Source organism: Entelurus aequoreus, linkage group LG19 (assembly GCF_033978785.1).
Source record: "Entelurus aequoreus isolate RoL-2023_Sb linkage group LG19, RoL_Eaeq_v1.1, whole genome shotgun sequence".
Taxonomy (NCBI): Eukaryota; Metazoa; Chordata; class Actinopteri; order Syngnathiformes; family Syngnathidae; genus Entelurus; species Entelurus aequoreus.
This window is the reverse complement of record NC_084749.1, coordinates 8985339-8999723: the sequence shown is the minus strand read 5'-3', so window position 1 is coordinate 8999723 and position 14385 is coordinate 8985339. Positions and strand designations below refer to the sequence as shown.

Genomic DNA, 14385 nt, shown 5'->3' with positions numbered 1-14385 from the left:
AGGTTCATTAGGTCTTCTTATTCATCCGGAAATTAGCCAGATCACTAGGAAGTTAGCCAGGTTAACAGAAAGTTAGCCATATTAACAAGAAAATGGCCAGATTAACAGGAAATTTGCCCAATTACTGGGAAATTAGCCAAGTTAACAGGATATTAGCTATATTACTAGGAAGTTAGTCAGGTTAATAGGAAATTAGCCAGATTAATGGGAAGTTAGCCATGTTACTAGGAAGTTAGCCAGGTTAACAAGAAGTTAGCCAGGTTAACAGGAAGAGGTTACTAGGATGATAGACAAGTTACGAGGAAGTTTGCCAGGTTAACAGGAAGTTAGCCATATCCATCCATCCATCCACTTCCGCTTATCCGAGGTCGGGTCGCGGGGGCAGCAGCCTAAGCAGGGAAGCCCAGACTTCCCTCTCCCCAGCCACTTCATCCAGCTCCTCCCGGGGGATCCCGAGGCGTTCCCAGGCCAGCCGGGAGAGATAGTCTTCCCATCGTGTCCTGGGTCTTCCCCGTGGCCTCCTACCGGTCGGACGTGCCCGAAAACACCTCCCTAGGGAGGCGTTCGGGTGGCACCTCTCGATGCGGAGGAGCAGCTGCTTTACTTTGAGTTCCTCCCGGATGACAGAGCTTCTCACCCTATCTCTAAGGGAGAGCCCCGCCACCCGGCGGAGGAAGCTCATTTCGGCCGCTTGTACCCGTCATCTCGTCCTTTCGGTCATAACCCAAAGCTCATGACCATAGGTGAGGATGGGAACGTAGATCGACCGGTAAATTGAGAGCTTTGCCTTCCGGCTCAGCTCCTTCTTCACCACAACGGATCGATACAGCGTCCGCATTACTGAAGACGCCGCACCAATCCGCCTGTCGATCCCACAATCCACTCTTCCCTCACTCGTGAACAAGACTCCTAGGTACTTGAACTCCTCCACTTGGGGCAGGGTCTCCTCCCCAACCCAGAGATGGCACTCCACCCTTTTCCGGGCGAGAACCATGGACTCGGACTTGGAGGTGCTGATTCCCATCCCAGTCGCTTCACACTCGGCTGCGAACCGATCCAGTGAGAGCTGAAGATCTTGGCCAGATGAAGCCATCAGGACCACATCATCTGCAAAAAGCAGAGACCTAATCCTGCAGCCACCAAACCAGATCCCCACAACGCCTTGACTGCGCCTAGAAATTCTGTCTATAAAAGTTATGAACAGAATGGGTGACAAAGGGCAGCCTTGGCGGAGTCCAACCCTCACTGGAAACGGGTCCGACTTACTGCCGGCAATGCGGACCAAGCTCTGACACTGATCGTACAGGAAGCGGACCGCCACAATCAGACAGTCCGTTACCCCATACCCTCTGAGCACTTCTTCTTATTCATACACTTTTCAAATGTTCTTGTAATCAGACAATATTTTGGGTAGATTAGATGGAATTTTTACTTGACATGCTTGGACTGTCATCTGCAGTCTTCTTCAGAAGGGTCATTTGACCACTGTTGCCTATCAGCTGTTCTTATAGGCGTGGCCAAGCAGGCACACCTGTCAAGTCTACCTGGTTGGCTTGATGGTTAGTGGAGGAAGGAGTCCCAGGAACACTGCCTCATCCCGATTGATGGTTTCCTTGGGCCGCTTCCTTAGTTCGATCGCCTCCTTAATCCGTCGTTTGAATTAGTTACTTTCTGGCCCATGATTTTGCTGTTGTCCCGGTCCAGGATGTGGTTATTTGTTTTGGAATGATCTGATATGGCTGATTTTAAGATTTTTGTTTTAGGCTTCTTGTAAACCTTCCAGTTGTCTCTTTCTCGCATTCTTTCTGATGTTCTTACCTCCCATATATGATTTTTTGCATGATTTACACAGGATTTCGTAAATGACATTGCATTTCTCGTCTTGTTCTATTTTGTCTTTTGGATGTACAAGTAACTGACTTGTTTTTGTGTGAGGTTTAACTGTTGTGTTTATTTTGTGTTTGTTCATGACCCGCTGTATTGGTTCAGTTATTCCCCTAATGTATGCTAAGGTTATGACCACTTTGATCTTTATTTCAGGGTTTTCGTCTTTCTTCCCTTGTTGTTCCCCTTATTTGATGGCCCGGGTCGGATATTGTCAGTTTTTGAGTCCATTTTTTATGTACCTCTCTTCTTTTTTTCTATCTTGTTCTTCTGTTATGATGTTGGCCCCTTCATAGAGTGTTCTCACGAAAAAAAAACCCAAAAAAACCCGATTTGATTTGAGTCTTGGGAGTAACATTTCGATTCGATTCAAAAGCAATACTTTTTTTTAATAACATTGGGTACCGGTACCAAAATATTGGTATCGGGACAACACTAATACACACACACCGAGCACCCACTGGCAGAAATGTAGATCGGCACCTATTTGCCCGAGTACAGCGCTTTATAAAATACAGAGCATAAAGTCAGGGAGTGAAACTAGTTTTCAGAAGGCCGCTTTAACAGTGAATATATATGTTAATATATACAACTATAAATGTAGATATTTATTATAGATATTACACCATTACACATTCAATGTTTTGTTTTTTTACAGTGTGAAAAAAATATGAACATTTGGGGATTAAAAGCTGTCTCGCCAGAATAACAATAATTAAAAAAAAAAAAAAAAAGTTATGTTATTGATTGATTGTTCTTACTCACCCCATCCGCTGCAAGAACCAGGGCCAGTCGGCTCTCCTGCCCTGGTCGGCATCACCTCAGAGGAGGAGCAATGGCACTCATGAACGTACTTTCACTTTCACTTGTCTTTATTGTGTGCAGTCAGCGAGAACGCAGACCTTTTGACTTGATGGATCAGTTTCAGTCTTTCCATTCCATCCTCAAGTGTCCCTCCCCACCAAGAACAAGACAGACTCGCCATCTCAGTTCTGAGCAAAACAATTGAAATTCACTTTTTTGCAGAACTGTGCAGTCTTAACTTAATGTACGATTATGCGAGGAATTGGGACTATTGTGACATGATAACCCAGGGCTGGGCGGTAAAACCACATCAATATATATTGTGATGGACACATACTCTATAGCAATACGAAGTGCGTTCCATATTTGTTCTCATGTGGGAGGAAAGCTGAAGTATGGAAGCAAGGTTGGTTGCATAAACAAAAACACTCTGTGGTTACCGAGCAACGCAGGAAGTGATCACAGCCAATCAGGTGACAGTATCAACTATCATGTTTGGTTGATTCTTTGCATGGAGTTAGAAGAGAAAGTCAAAATGAAGAAATTGTGGATAAAAGAGGAAAAGTCACGTGGACACTTAGTTTTTTTCCCTAAGGGACCGTAGTCAGACCAATGCGGTCTGTAAATGATGCAAGGCAAGACCACTAATACCACACCACCTTAGCTCACCCTTTAGAGCAGTGGTCCCCAACCACCGGGCGGACCGATTGGTACCGGGCCGCACAAGAAATAAAAAAAATAAAAAAAGTTTTTTGTTTTTTTTAATGAAATCAACATAAAAAACACAATATATACATTATATATCAATATAGATCAATACAGTCTGCAGGGATACAGTCCGGAAGCACACATGATTGCATTTATTTATGTAAAAAAAAAAAGAAAAAAAAAAAGAATTAAATCCTCCCCCCCACCCCCCCCCCCCACCCCCACTGGTCCGTGGGATACATTTTCAAGCGTCCGCAGCTACAAAAAGGTTGGGGACCACTGCTTTAGAGCACAGCTGTAACTTCCTGCCACTAAACCTGCAGAAAATAGTTAAATCAATCAATCAATGTTTACTTATATAGCCCTAAGAGTGTCTCAAAGGGCTGCACAAGCCACAACGACATCCCACACCAGGGCAAGAAAAAAACTCAACCCAATGGGATAACAATGAGAAACCTTAGAGGGGACCGCAGATGTGGGGACCCCCCACCCCGGGCGACCGGTGCAATGGACGTCGAGTGGATCTAGCATAATAGTTTTCTCTATGCTCCCATTTTCTCACTATTTTCTTACACTTTATCAAGCATTTCTTACATATTCCTTATTTTAAGATCTTATTGTTAAGTGTTCAAGGTGATTTAAATATGTTGTTTACATTGTTTTCCATGCTTGTGTTGACATCTCCTTTCTGCCCTGATAGCTGAGGGATTATAATTATAGGAACCATAGTCCATACTTGCCAACCTTGAGACCTCCGAATTCGGGAGATGGGGGGAGGGGCTTTGGGGGGGGAGGTTATATTGTAGCGTCCCGGAAGAGTTAGTGCTGCAAGGGGTTCTGGGTATTTGTTCTGTTGTGTTTATGTTGTGTTACGGTGCGGATGTTCTCCCGAAAGGTGTTTGTCATTCTTGTTTGGTGTGGGTTCACAGTGTGGCGCATATTTGTAACAGCGTTAAAGTTGTTTGTACGGACACCCTCAGTGTGACCTGTATGGTGTTGATCAAGTATGCGTTGCATTCACTTATGTGTATGTAAAAGCCGCATATATTATGTGACTGGGCTGGCACGCTGTTTGTATGGAGGAAAAGCGGACGTGACGACAGGTTGTAGAGGACGCTAAAGGCAGTGCCTTTAAGGCACGCCCCCAATATTGTTGTCCGGATGGAAATCGGGAGGAATTCGGGAGAATGGTTGCCCCGGGAGATTTTCAGGAGGGGCACTGAAAAAACGGAAGTCTCCCGGGAAAATCGGGAGGGTTGGCAAGTATGCCGTAGTCAGACCAATGTGGTCTGTAAATGATGCAAGGCAAGACCACTAATACCACATCACATTAGCCGCGCTCACCCTTTAGAGCACAGCTGTAACTTCCTGCCACTAAACCTGCAGAAAATAGTTCTCTCAATGCTTCCATTTTCTCACTATTTTCTTACACTTTATCAAGCATTTCTTACATATTCCTAAGATCTTACTGTTAAGTGTTAAATATGTTGTTTACATTGTTTTCCATGCTTGTGTTGCCATCTCCTTTCTGCCCTGATAGCTGAGGGGTTATAATCACAGGAAAGTTACATTTTAAATAAAATATATTTTCCATAGGTCATAAAAAACATCAATAATTATGGATACACAAGACTTACAGTACATGGTGCCATATGTAGGGAGGTCTTCTTTGTCTCGCTGTTATTGTAAGGACATGCCAGCCCACTTTGGTCACGTCACAGAATCCGCTCCTTTATTAATTACAGCAAGTTGAGGCATTCGCACAGGAAACCATCACGTAATACAGAGGGTGCCATAAAAGTACCAGGGATATACTCATATGTTGTTTTTTTTAGTGTTCTTGTTCCCCCCCCAGCTCTGAAGCCAGAGCCACATACAGTGTAGAGTCTACATTTGCATTAGTCAGACCTTGCATTATTCCACTGTCAGCAAGAGAGAGAAATAAGATACCGTTCCTGGAGCGGAGAGCGGGAATGGATGCAGCTGTGTAAACAGGACAGTCCCTCGTTCCGCATGGAATGTTTGCAGGTAAACCACAAGTCCATCCTTGTATTAACTTTGACCTTTCTGACTCCGCGGGACACTCGCTGCCCGAGTGCGCGCTTCTTAGTCCTTTTAAAAAGATTAGCCATCGGAGTCGCCAACCCCCCCCTGAAATAAAAACAAGAGGATGAAATCAAAGTGCACAGGAGTAGCAGATAAGAGCAGGACAAGTTGGCCAGGGAGGGATGGTGGCTCTTCCTCAGCAGGCTCTTAAATATTGATTGACAGGCCACTTCCTCCACATTCTAGGAGGGCGCGGCAGGCGGATGCGGCGTTTTCAGCTCAGGTGTAGCGCGGCATATCGCATTGTTCACAGCGTTTGAGAGCGGGGTGGTTGAGGAAGGTGCAGTATTCACAGCCCCACTGTGCGCCTTCAAAGTCTTCGTCCCTCTGAGGCACCGACACTTGCTTGGAGGTATGATCCCCGTCTGACACACACAGGGACAAACAGCACACACTTGTAAGGAATAATTCCATTTCACAGCTGCTCAATAAACACCAAACTATAAAGGCACTACTTTTTTCCCACACTTTATTTGTTTCGACTGTTAAATGAACCAAAATATGACTTATTATATCTTTGTGGAAAGTGTTGGACACGGTGTGTTGTCGGGCTTGTGAGATGTGATGCAGGTGTGGGCCACTGTGACACTATTGTTCATTTCTAATTTTTTAATTATTTTTTATTAATGTTTTTAATGATAATATCAATGAGGTTTTTTTTTATTTTATTTTTTAAATCACTGCTATTTTGAAATTATTACTGGTATTGATGCTGTTGTCGATGATGTTAATTTTTGTTTCACTACATTTGTATTATTCCGTGTCATGTTTGTGTGTCCTCAATTGCTCTCAATTGCTGTTTGTTGTTATTCCTAACATTGGTGGGATGGGTTTGGTTTTGGAATTGGATTGCATTGTTGTGGTATTGTTGTGTATTGTTTTGTTGATTGATTAATAAAAATTTTAAAACAAAAAACAAACAAACCAAAAAAAAAACCACCAAACTATAAAGGCACTACTTTTTTCCCACACTTTGAACCCTGCGGCTTAGAAAGCGCTGCGTCTAATTTATAGATTTTTCTTCACCGACGGCCACAATGCAAATACACTGAAAAGGTGTGTTATAGTTCTGTGGCTCCTCCTCTTCCTCCCCACTTCGCTGCTTGCGATGCCGAGGTGAGTTGTGTCCAAATTGGTGTCGTGCTGTGTGCCGTTTTCTAACAAAAAACGAACGGTTTATTTTTGTAATTCTTGCCGTATAGTGTTTAGTTTTTATGTACCCTTAAGATACCAAGTGTTTTTGTGTTATTTTAACCGCTATTTTGAGCGCTACAAGCGTTTTGAGTGACAGTGTTGGCGTGATTTGTTTGAAGCGGTCCTCTTTCATGTCACGTGACCACTACTTCCTGTTGGTAAAAAGTATGTCTTCTGTGTGTAGGAAGCGAAGCGGTAGAAGGAGTCACAGAGAAGGAGTTGTGATTTCATTTTCAGGTACTGTATGTGCAACACTGTAAATGTGCACGTTGTCTTGCTTTTATTTAACTCCTTCCCCACGCAGTTCTTTAACTCCGAGGACAAAGCTACGAACAATGTGAGACCGGGCTTTTTCTTCCGCTGCTCCCAGTCTGCGGAACGCTCTCCCTGACCACCTGAGGGCACCACAGACTGTGGATGCTTTTAAAAAAGGCTTAAAAACCCTTCTTTTTAAAAAAGCCTTTTTTTTTTTTTTTTAGATATATGCGTTCTAGTTCTTATTTATTTTTATCTTTTTATTTATTTTTTTAATACACTGTAGCACTTTGAGGTTGCTTGCCCAATGGAAAGTGCTTTTTACAAATAAAATCTATTATTATTATTATTTATTTTGGCCACCAGTCTGCAGTGTTTGCTTTTTACATATTGTATTGAGTCAATGCTGTATAAAGATAGTGTGCATTTCTTCAAAAAAATTTAAACTTTGACTTCGCTACTTGCGATGATGAGGAAGCAGAGCGAGAGAAGGAGTCACAGAAGGAGTTTATGTGATTTTTACTTTATTTTCAGAATAAAACCTCCTGTAAAGAAGCCCATGGTGTGATCGCTGTCGACAAACTCATCACAAAACCAGACCCGTTATACTAACAGGTAACATTTGTCAAGTAACAAAATATTTGATGTGTATACCTGCAAAGTTAGCAAAAATACTAGCAAGCTAATATTAAAATGTTAACCCTTGTGCCGCGGGTCGTGAAAACATTTGTTACGTGCCGCAAATGGCACCAGGCCCGCACTTTAAACACCCCTGCACGAGACAAATAAGTCAGTGTTTTTCAACCACTGTGCCGCGGCACACTAGTGTCTGGTGTGCCGTGGGAGATTATCTAGTTTCACCTATTTGAGTTAAAATATTATTTGCAAACCAGTAATTATAGTCTGCAAATTATGTGTTGTTGTTGAGTGTCTGTACTGTCTAGAGCTCGGCAGAGTAACCATGTAATACTCTTCCATATCAGTAGGTGGCAGCAGGTAGCGAATAGCTTTGTAGATGTGGGAAACAGCGGGAGGCAGTGTGCAGGTAAAAAGGTATCTAATGCTTAAACCAAAAATAAACAAAAGGTGAGTGCCCCTAAGAAAAGGCATTGAAGCTTAGGGAAGGCTATGCAGAATGAAACTAAAACTGAACAGGCTACAAAGTCAACAAAAACAGAATGCTGGACGACAGCAAAGACTTACTATGGAGCAAAGACGGCGTCCACAATGTACATCCGAACATGACAATCAACAATGTCCCCACAAAGAAGGATAAAAACAACTGAAAATGTTTTGATTGCTAAAACAAAGTACCGTATTTTTCGGACTATAAGTCGCGTTTTTTTCCCATAGTCAGGAGCGACTTATGTGTGAAATTATTAACACATTAGCGTAAAATATCAAATAATATTATTTATCTCATTCACGTAAGAGACTAGATGTATAAGATTTCATGGGATTTAGTGATTAGGAGTGACAGATTGTTTGGTAAACGTATAGCATGTTCTATATGTTATAGTTATTTGAATGACTCTTACCATAATATGTTACGTTAACATACCAGGCACGTTCTCAGTTGGTTACTTATGCCTCATATAACGTACACTTATTCAGCCTGTTCACTATTCTTTATTTTAAATTGCCTTTCAAATGTCTATTCTTGGTGTTGGGTTTTATCAAATACATATCCCCAAAAAATGTGACTTATACTCCAGTGCGACTTATATGTTTTTTTCCTTCATTATTATGCATTTTCGGCCGGTGTGACTTATACTCCAGGGCAACTTATACTCCGAAAAATACGGTAGATGCGGGAAATATCGCTCAAAGGAAGACATGAAACTGCTACAGGAAAATACCAAAAAAAAAGAAAAAGCTACCAAAATAGGAGCGCAAGACAAGAACTAAAACACTACACACAAGAAAACAGCAAAAAACTCAAAATAAGTCAGGGTGTGATGTGACAGGTGGTGACAGTACACCTACTTTGAGACAAGAGCTATATTGATGCATGCTTGGTTATGCTTTAAAGTCATATCCAACAATTGCGACGATGACTTTTTACTGTCAACTGAGTTTCGTTTTTTAATGATTTCTGCTGGTGGTGTGCCTCCGCATTTTTTCAAAGCAAAAAATTTGCAAAAAAAGGTTGAAAAACACGGAAATAAGTAACAGGCTATAATTGTTCATGAGTTGTAATCAAACACATGCTAAAGCAATGAAGCATGTCGATGTGGGAAAGAACAAAGCAGTCTGACCTTTCCTTCCTGGTTTGGGCGGCACCACTGGTCCAGGCTGGATGTTGTCGTAGAAGTTGTTCATGGCTTGCGGGTCAAACTTCCCTGTGAATAAAGAAGCCTTGTATGCACCGCTAGGAAACATGATTCAATAATGACATAATAATAAGTCACACGTTAGTGGGATGCTTTTAAGACCGTGTGGATAGGAGACTAGGGAGGAACAGATACAACTAGCCATGGACTAAGCAAGCAGCCACCCGTGGACCAGACTTAATTGCTGTTACGGATCATTGGGGCACTTTAGAAGGCTGCATCTGTCCTGAGGATGAAGCTTCATCCATCACTGAGGACACCAGTGCCTGCTTCCAGGCTGGGCTGTTCCAAGATCAATGCTCTCAAATGAATTTGGAGTTATGCTTTAGCATTATGAGTGATGCTGCGCGCTTTGTTTGGATACCTCTGGACTGCAGTAGATCTGTCTCCTTCAGCATGCAGTCGATATCAATCTGGAGCTGTCTGTTGAGGGTCCGCAATCGAGTCATCTCCTCAGGCTGCAGTGGATCATTGACAAAGTCCAAATATTACCAAACAAACACTTCAACATTCACACTGAAGGGACACACATTCACACCAGGCCTGTCCCGCTCAGATATTGATACTGGTCCCAAGTCAGCACTAAACAAGTTTGGGGTTGTATGGGCTTGCATGTAAAATGTGCGATACAAGCAGTGCTGCAGCGTGCTTACTTGTGTGTGATATCATGTGCGATACAAGCAGTCCTGCAGCGTGTTTACTTCTGTGATATCATGTGCGATACAAGCAGTCCTGCAGCGTGCTTAGTTGTGTGATATTATGTGCGATACAAGCAGTCCTGCAGAGTGCTTACTTGTGTGTGATATCATGTGCAATACAAGCAGTCCCGCAGCGTGTTTACTTGTGTGATACCATGTGCGATACAAGCAGTCCTGCAGAGTGTTTACTTGTGTGTGATATCATGTGCGATACAAGCAGTCCTGCAGTGTGCTTACTTGTGTAGGGCTGCAACTAACGATTAATTTGATAATCGATTAATCTGTCGATTATTACTTCGATTAATCGATTAATAATCGGATAAAAGAGACAAACTACATTTCTATCCTACCCAGTATTTTATTGGAAAAAAAACTGTATACTGGCACCATACTTATTTTGATTATTGTTTCTCAGCTGTTTGTAAATGTTGCAGTTTATAAATAAAGGTTTATTAAAAAAAAATAAAAAAATAAAAAAAACAACAACAAAAAACTGCGCATAGCATAGATCCAACGAATCAATGACTAAATTAATCGGCAACTATTTTAATAATCGATTTAATCGATTAGTTGTTGCAGCCCTACTTGTGTGTGATATCATGTGCGATACAAGCAGCCCTGCAGAGTGTTTACGTGTGTGACGTGATATGTGCGATACAAGCAGTCCTGCAGCGTGCTTACTTGTGTGTGATATCATGTGCAATACACGGAGGAAGACTTTGGCATTAGATGGTCAGAAAGCGGCTTGAACATAATCCGTAAAACATAATTCATGCAACATTTAGACCAAAGAACCAGCATTACATATTTTGTGCAGGGGTTCTTAACCTTTTTGACGCCGGGGCCCAACTTCTCTACTACAGAGGGGCCTGGGGCCCGGTCAAATATTAACACTGAATTAGTCATCAAACCTATACTTACAGCTTAACCAGATAAACCTTGTCAAAATGATATGAAAGCATGTGTTAATGATGAAGATAATTATCAAGGCTTAGGCCAGACTGATTACAAAAAATAATGTTCATCAAATATACTGCAAAAGAAGGGACTCATAAAAACTGATGTAAAATAAATTGTACTAAACAGTGCTAAAATAAGTAAGTAAACTGTCGATAAAACTAAAGTGCGGATGAAAACACAGCTTCACCACTTTAGTCATAATTTTTGGGCTTCAGAAACTTCCCTATGACTTTTGCTCCAGACTTTTTCTGTTTGATATTGTCATTGCTGCCACAAGTGGTGGAAAAGTATATCACAACCGAGTACCACTGCGGCCCATACGGACCACAGCTGAGAAATATACACTATATTGCCAAAAGTATTTGGCCACCTGCCTTGAGTCACATATGAACTTGGAGTGTCATCTCATTCCTAACCAATTGGGTTCAATATGATGTGGGTCCACCTTTTGCAGCTATTAAAGCTTCAACTCCTCTGGGAAGGCTGTCCACAAGGTTGCGGAGTGTCTTTATAGGAATTTTCATCTATTCTTCCAAAAGCGCATTGGTGAGGGCACACAATGATGTTGGTCGAGAAGGCCTGGCTCTCAGTCTCCGTTCCAATTCATCCCAAGCGGGTTCAGGTCAGGACTCTGTGCAGGCCAGTCAAGTTCATCCACACCAGACTCTGTCATCCATGTCTTTATGGACCTTGCTTTGTGCACTGGTGCATAGTCATGTTGGAAGAGGAAGAGACCTGCTCCAAACATGGAATTGTCCAAAATGTTTTGGTATCCTGGAGCATTCAAAGTTCATTTCACTGGAACTAAGGAGCCAAGCCCAACTCCTGAAAAACAACCCCCACACCATTATTCCTCCTCCACCAAATTTCACACTCGGCACAATACAGTCCGAAATGTACCATTCTCCTGGCAACCTCCACACCCAGACTGGTCCATCAGATTGGCAAATGGAAAAGCGTGATTCATCACTCCAGAGAACACATCCCCACTGCTCTAGAGTCCAGTGGCCACGTGCTTTACACCACCGCATCCCACGCTTTGCATTGGACTTGGTGATGTGTGGCTTAGATGCAGCTGCTCGGCCATGGAAACCCATTCCATGAAGCTCTCTGCGTACTGTACGTGGGCTAATTGGAAGGTCACATGAAGTTCGGAGCTCTGTAGCAGCTGACTGTGCAGAAAGTCTTTGCGCTATGCGTTTCAGCCCCCGCTAACCCCTCCACCTCTGTCAGTTTACGTGGCCTACCACTCGGTGGCTGAGTTGCTGTTGTTCCCAAACTCTTCCATTTTCTTATAATAAAGTCAATAGTTGACTTTGGAAAATTTAGGAGCGAGGAAAATTTCACGACTGGATTTGTTGCACAGGTGGCATCCTATGACAGTTCCACGCTGGAAATCAATGAGAGTGGCCTATTCTTTCACAAATGTTTGTAGAAACTGCTGTAAGTGCTTGGTTTTATACACCTGTGGCCGGGCCAAGTGATTAGGACACCTGATTCTCATCATTTGGATAGGTGGCCAAATACTTTTGGCAATATAGTGTATATTTTGGTGGCCCACTAGGGGGCGCTCGTGACCCAACAATGGTTAGGAAAGACTGTTGCAGACCACAAGGAAGTATTTTACATGAAGAAAACGCATCATAATATGACAAAAATCAAAACGATACAGCTGCAGTATCAGGACAATCCACACTGAAATAAAACACTGCCAATACTGTTGCACTTACTCTGGGTATAAGACTGGTAGAGTTGACTCTACGAAAGCGTCTCTGTAGGGCATCGTATTCCATGTTGTTGACGTCCGACTTCACTTGCTCCAGTTTCTGCCTCTCGATCAGCAGCTCCTTCAGAAGGCGCTCCATCCTGGCTCGCTGGTGGAGCAGAAGCGCTGGAGGCACCAAGAGATGGGAAGCATACCAGATGACGGAGATGATAAAAGCCACTGTGAGCGTCCATTTGGACAGTTATTATAGAGTTGAGCCGGTAGTACTTTGTCTCAGTTTTACTTAAACACACAGTCACACAAGCAAAACTCATATCACTTGCTGTAAAATATATATTGACAGACACATTATTAGGTACACTTGCACAATCTAAGACCCAACACACAAACTCTGCATATGCAATTCTGCCAGTGTCAAAACTCCAGACCCTGACCGAGGGGCGAAGAATCAGCACAAGATACACTTACAACTAGTGCACCAACTCAACAAACCTCCCTCCCCCATTTACACTCATTCGCACAAAAAGGTTGTTTATTTCTGTTATTAATATTTGTGGTTCCTACATTATATATCAATATATATCAATAGTCTACAGGGATACAGTCTGTAAGCACACGATTGTATTTTTGTATGACAAAAAAAATAAAAATAAACAAAAGCCCTAAACATCACCCATTCCTACACTGCAAAAAGTCAGTGTTCAAAAACAAGACAAAAAAAATACAAAAATTGGGGGTATTTTATTTGAACTAATCAAAATTATTTGCCAATAGAACAAGAAAATTCAGCTTGTCAAGACTTTCCAAAACAAGTAAAAATAGCTAACCTCAATGAACCTATTCTATTACCATTGTTGGTATATTCATTATTCCTACATTGTTGATACAAATTATTGTTACAGTGTAATAATTATTGTTACCACTATTATACAACATCTGTATTATAATCCTTGAACAAAGTAACAGTGAAACTCGTGTGAATAATCACTGAATGGAGAACTGGTGGTGGGATTAAATACATTTTCTTCCCACTCCCTTTCAGGCAAAACTGGACAATCATGCATTACGTACTATACATTACCTTTTGCACTATATTGATTTATAGTATTATGTGTTGTCAACTTTGTACTTTTTTATGTCATTGCCTGAAATAAATAAATACCGGTAAATGAAAAAAAAAAAAGAACCCAAAAATACCTTAAAATAAGTATATTCTCACTAATAACAAGTGCACTTTTCTTGGTAGAAAAAAAAGAGACCTTTTTGCTCAATATGTTGAAAAATATTCTAAAATTAAGTAAATGCCAGTGCCATTATCTTGACATAATGATATGCGCTCGGCATCATGATTTTTTTTTTCATGCTTGAAGTAAGAAATTATTACTTTAAAAAAGCAGTTTTATACTTGTGAGTAGGGATGTCCGATAATATCGGCCTGCTGATATATCATCGGCCGATAAATGCGTTAAAATGTAATATCGGAAATTATCGGTATCGTTTTTTTTATTATCTGTATCGTTTTTTTGTTGTTGTTTTTTAATTAAATCAACATAAAAAACACAAGATACACTTACAATTAGTGCACCAACCCAAAAATCCTCCCTCCCCCTATTTCTTTCTGTTATCAATATTCCGGTTCCTACATTATATATCAATATATATCAATACAGTCTGCAAGGGATACAGTCTGTAAGCACACATGATTGTGCGTGCTGCT

The 14385-nt window shown here is 41.7% G+C and overlaps 2 protein-coding genes across 3 annotated transcripts in view; both read right to left on the bottom strand.

Moving 5' to 3' along the window:
• Positions 1-14385, bottom strand: part of prrg1 (proline rich Gla (G-carboxyglutamic acid) 1) — a 113019-nt gene that overhangs the window by 41164 nt on the left and 57470 nt on the right. The gene's annotated exons all lie outside the window — the stretch shown is intronic.
• Positions 3624-14385, bottom strand: part of tab3 (TGF-beta activated kinase 1 (MAP3K7) binding protein 3) — a 62456-nt gene continuing 51694 nt past the window's right edge. For both annotated transcript variants that reach the window (XM_062027801.1, XM_062027800.1), the window contains 4 exons: positions 12673-12833; positions 9649-9742; positions 9210-9293; positions 3624-5867 (listed from right to left, as the gene is read on the bottom strand). In XM_062027801.1, coding sequence (XP_061883785.1) covers positions 5722-5867; positions 9210-9293; positions 9649-9742; positions 12673-12833 — 485 coding nt within the window. In that variant the 3' untranslated portion in view covers positions 3624-5721. The remainder of the gene's footprint in view (positions 5868-9209; positions 9294-9648; positions 9743-12672; positions 12834-14385) is intronic.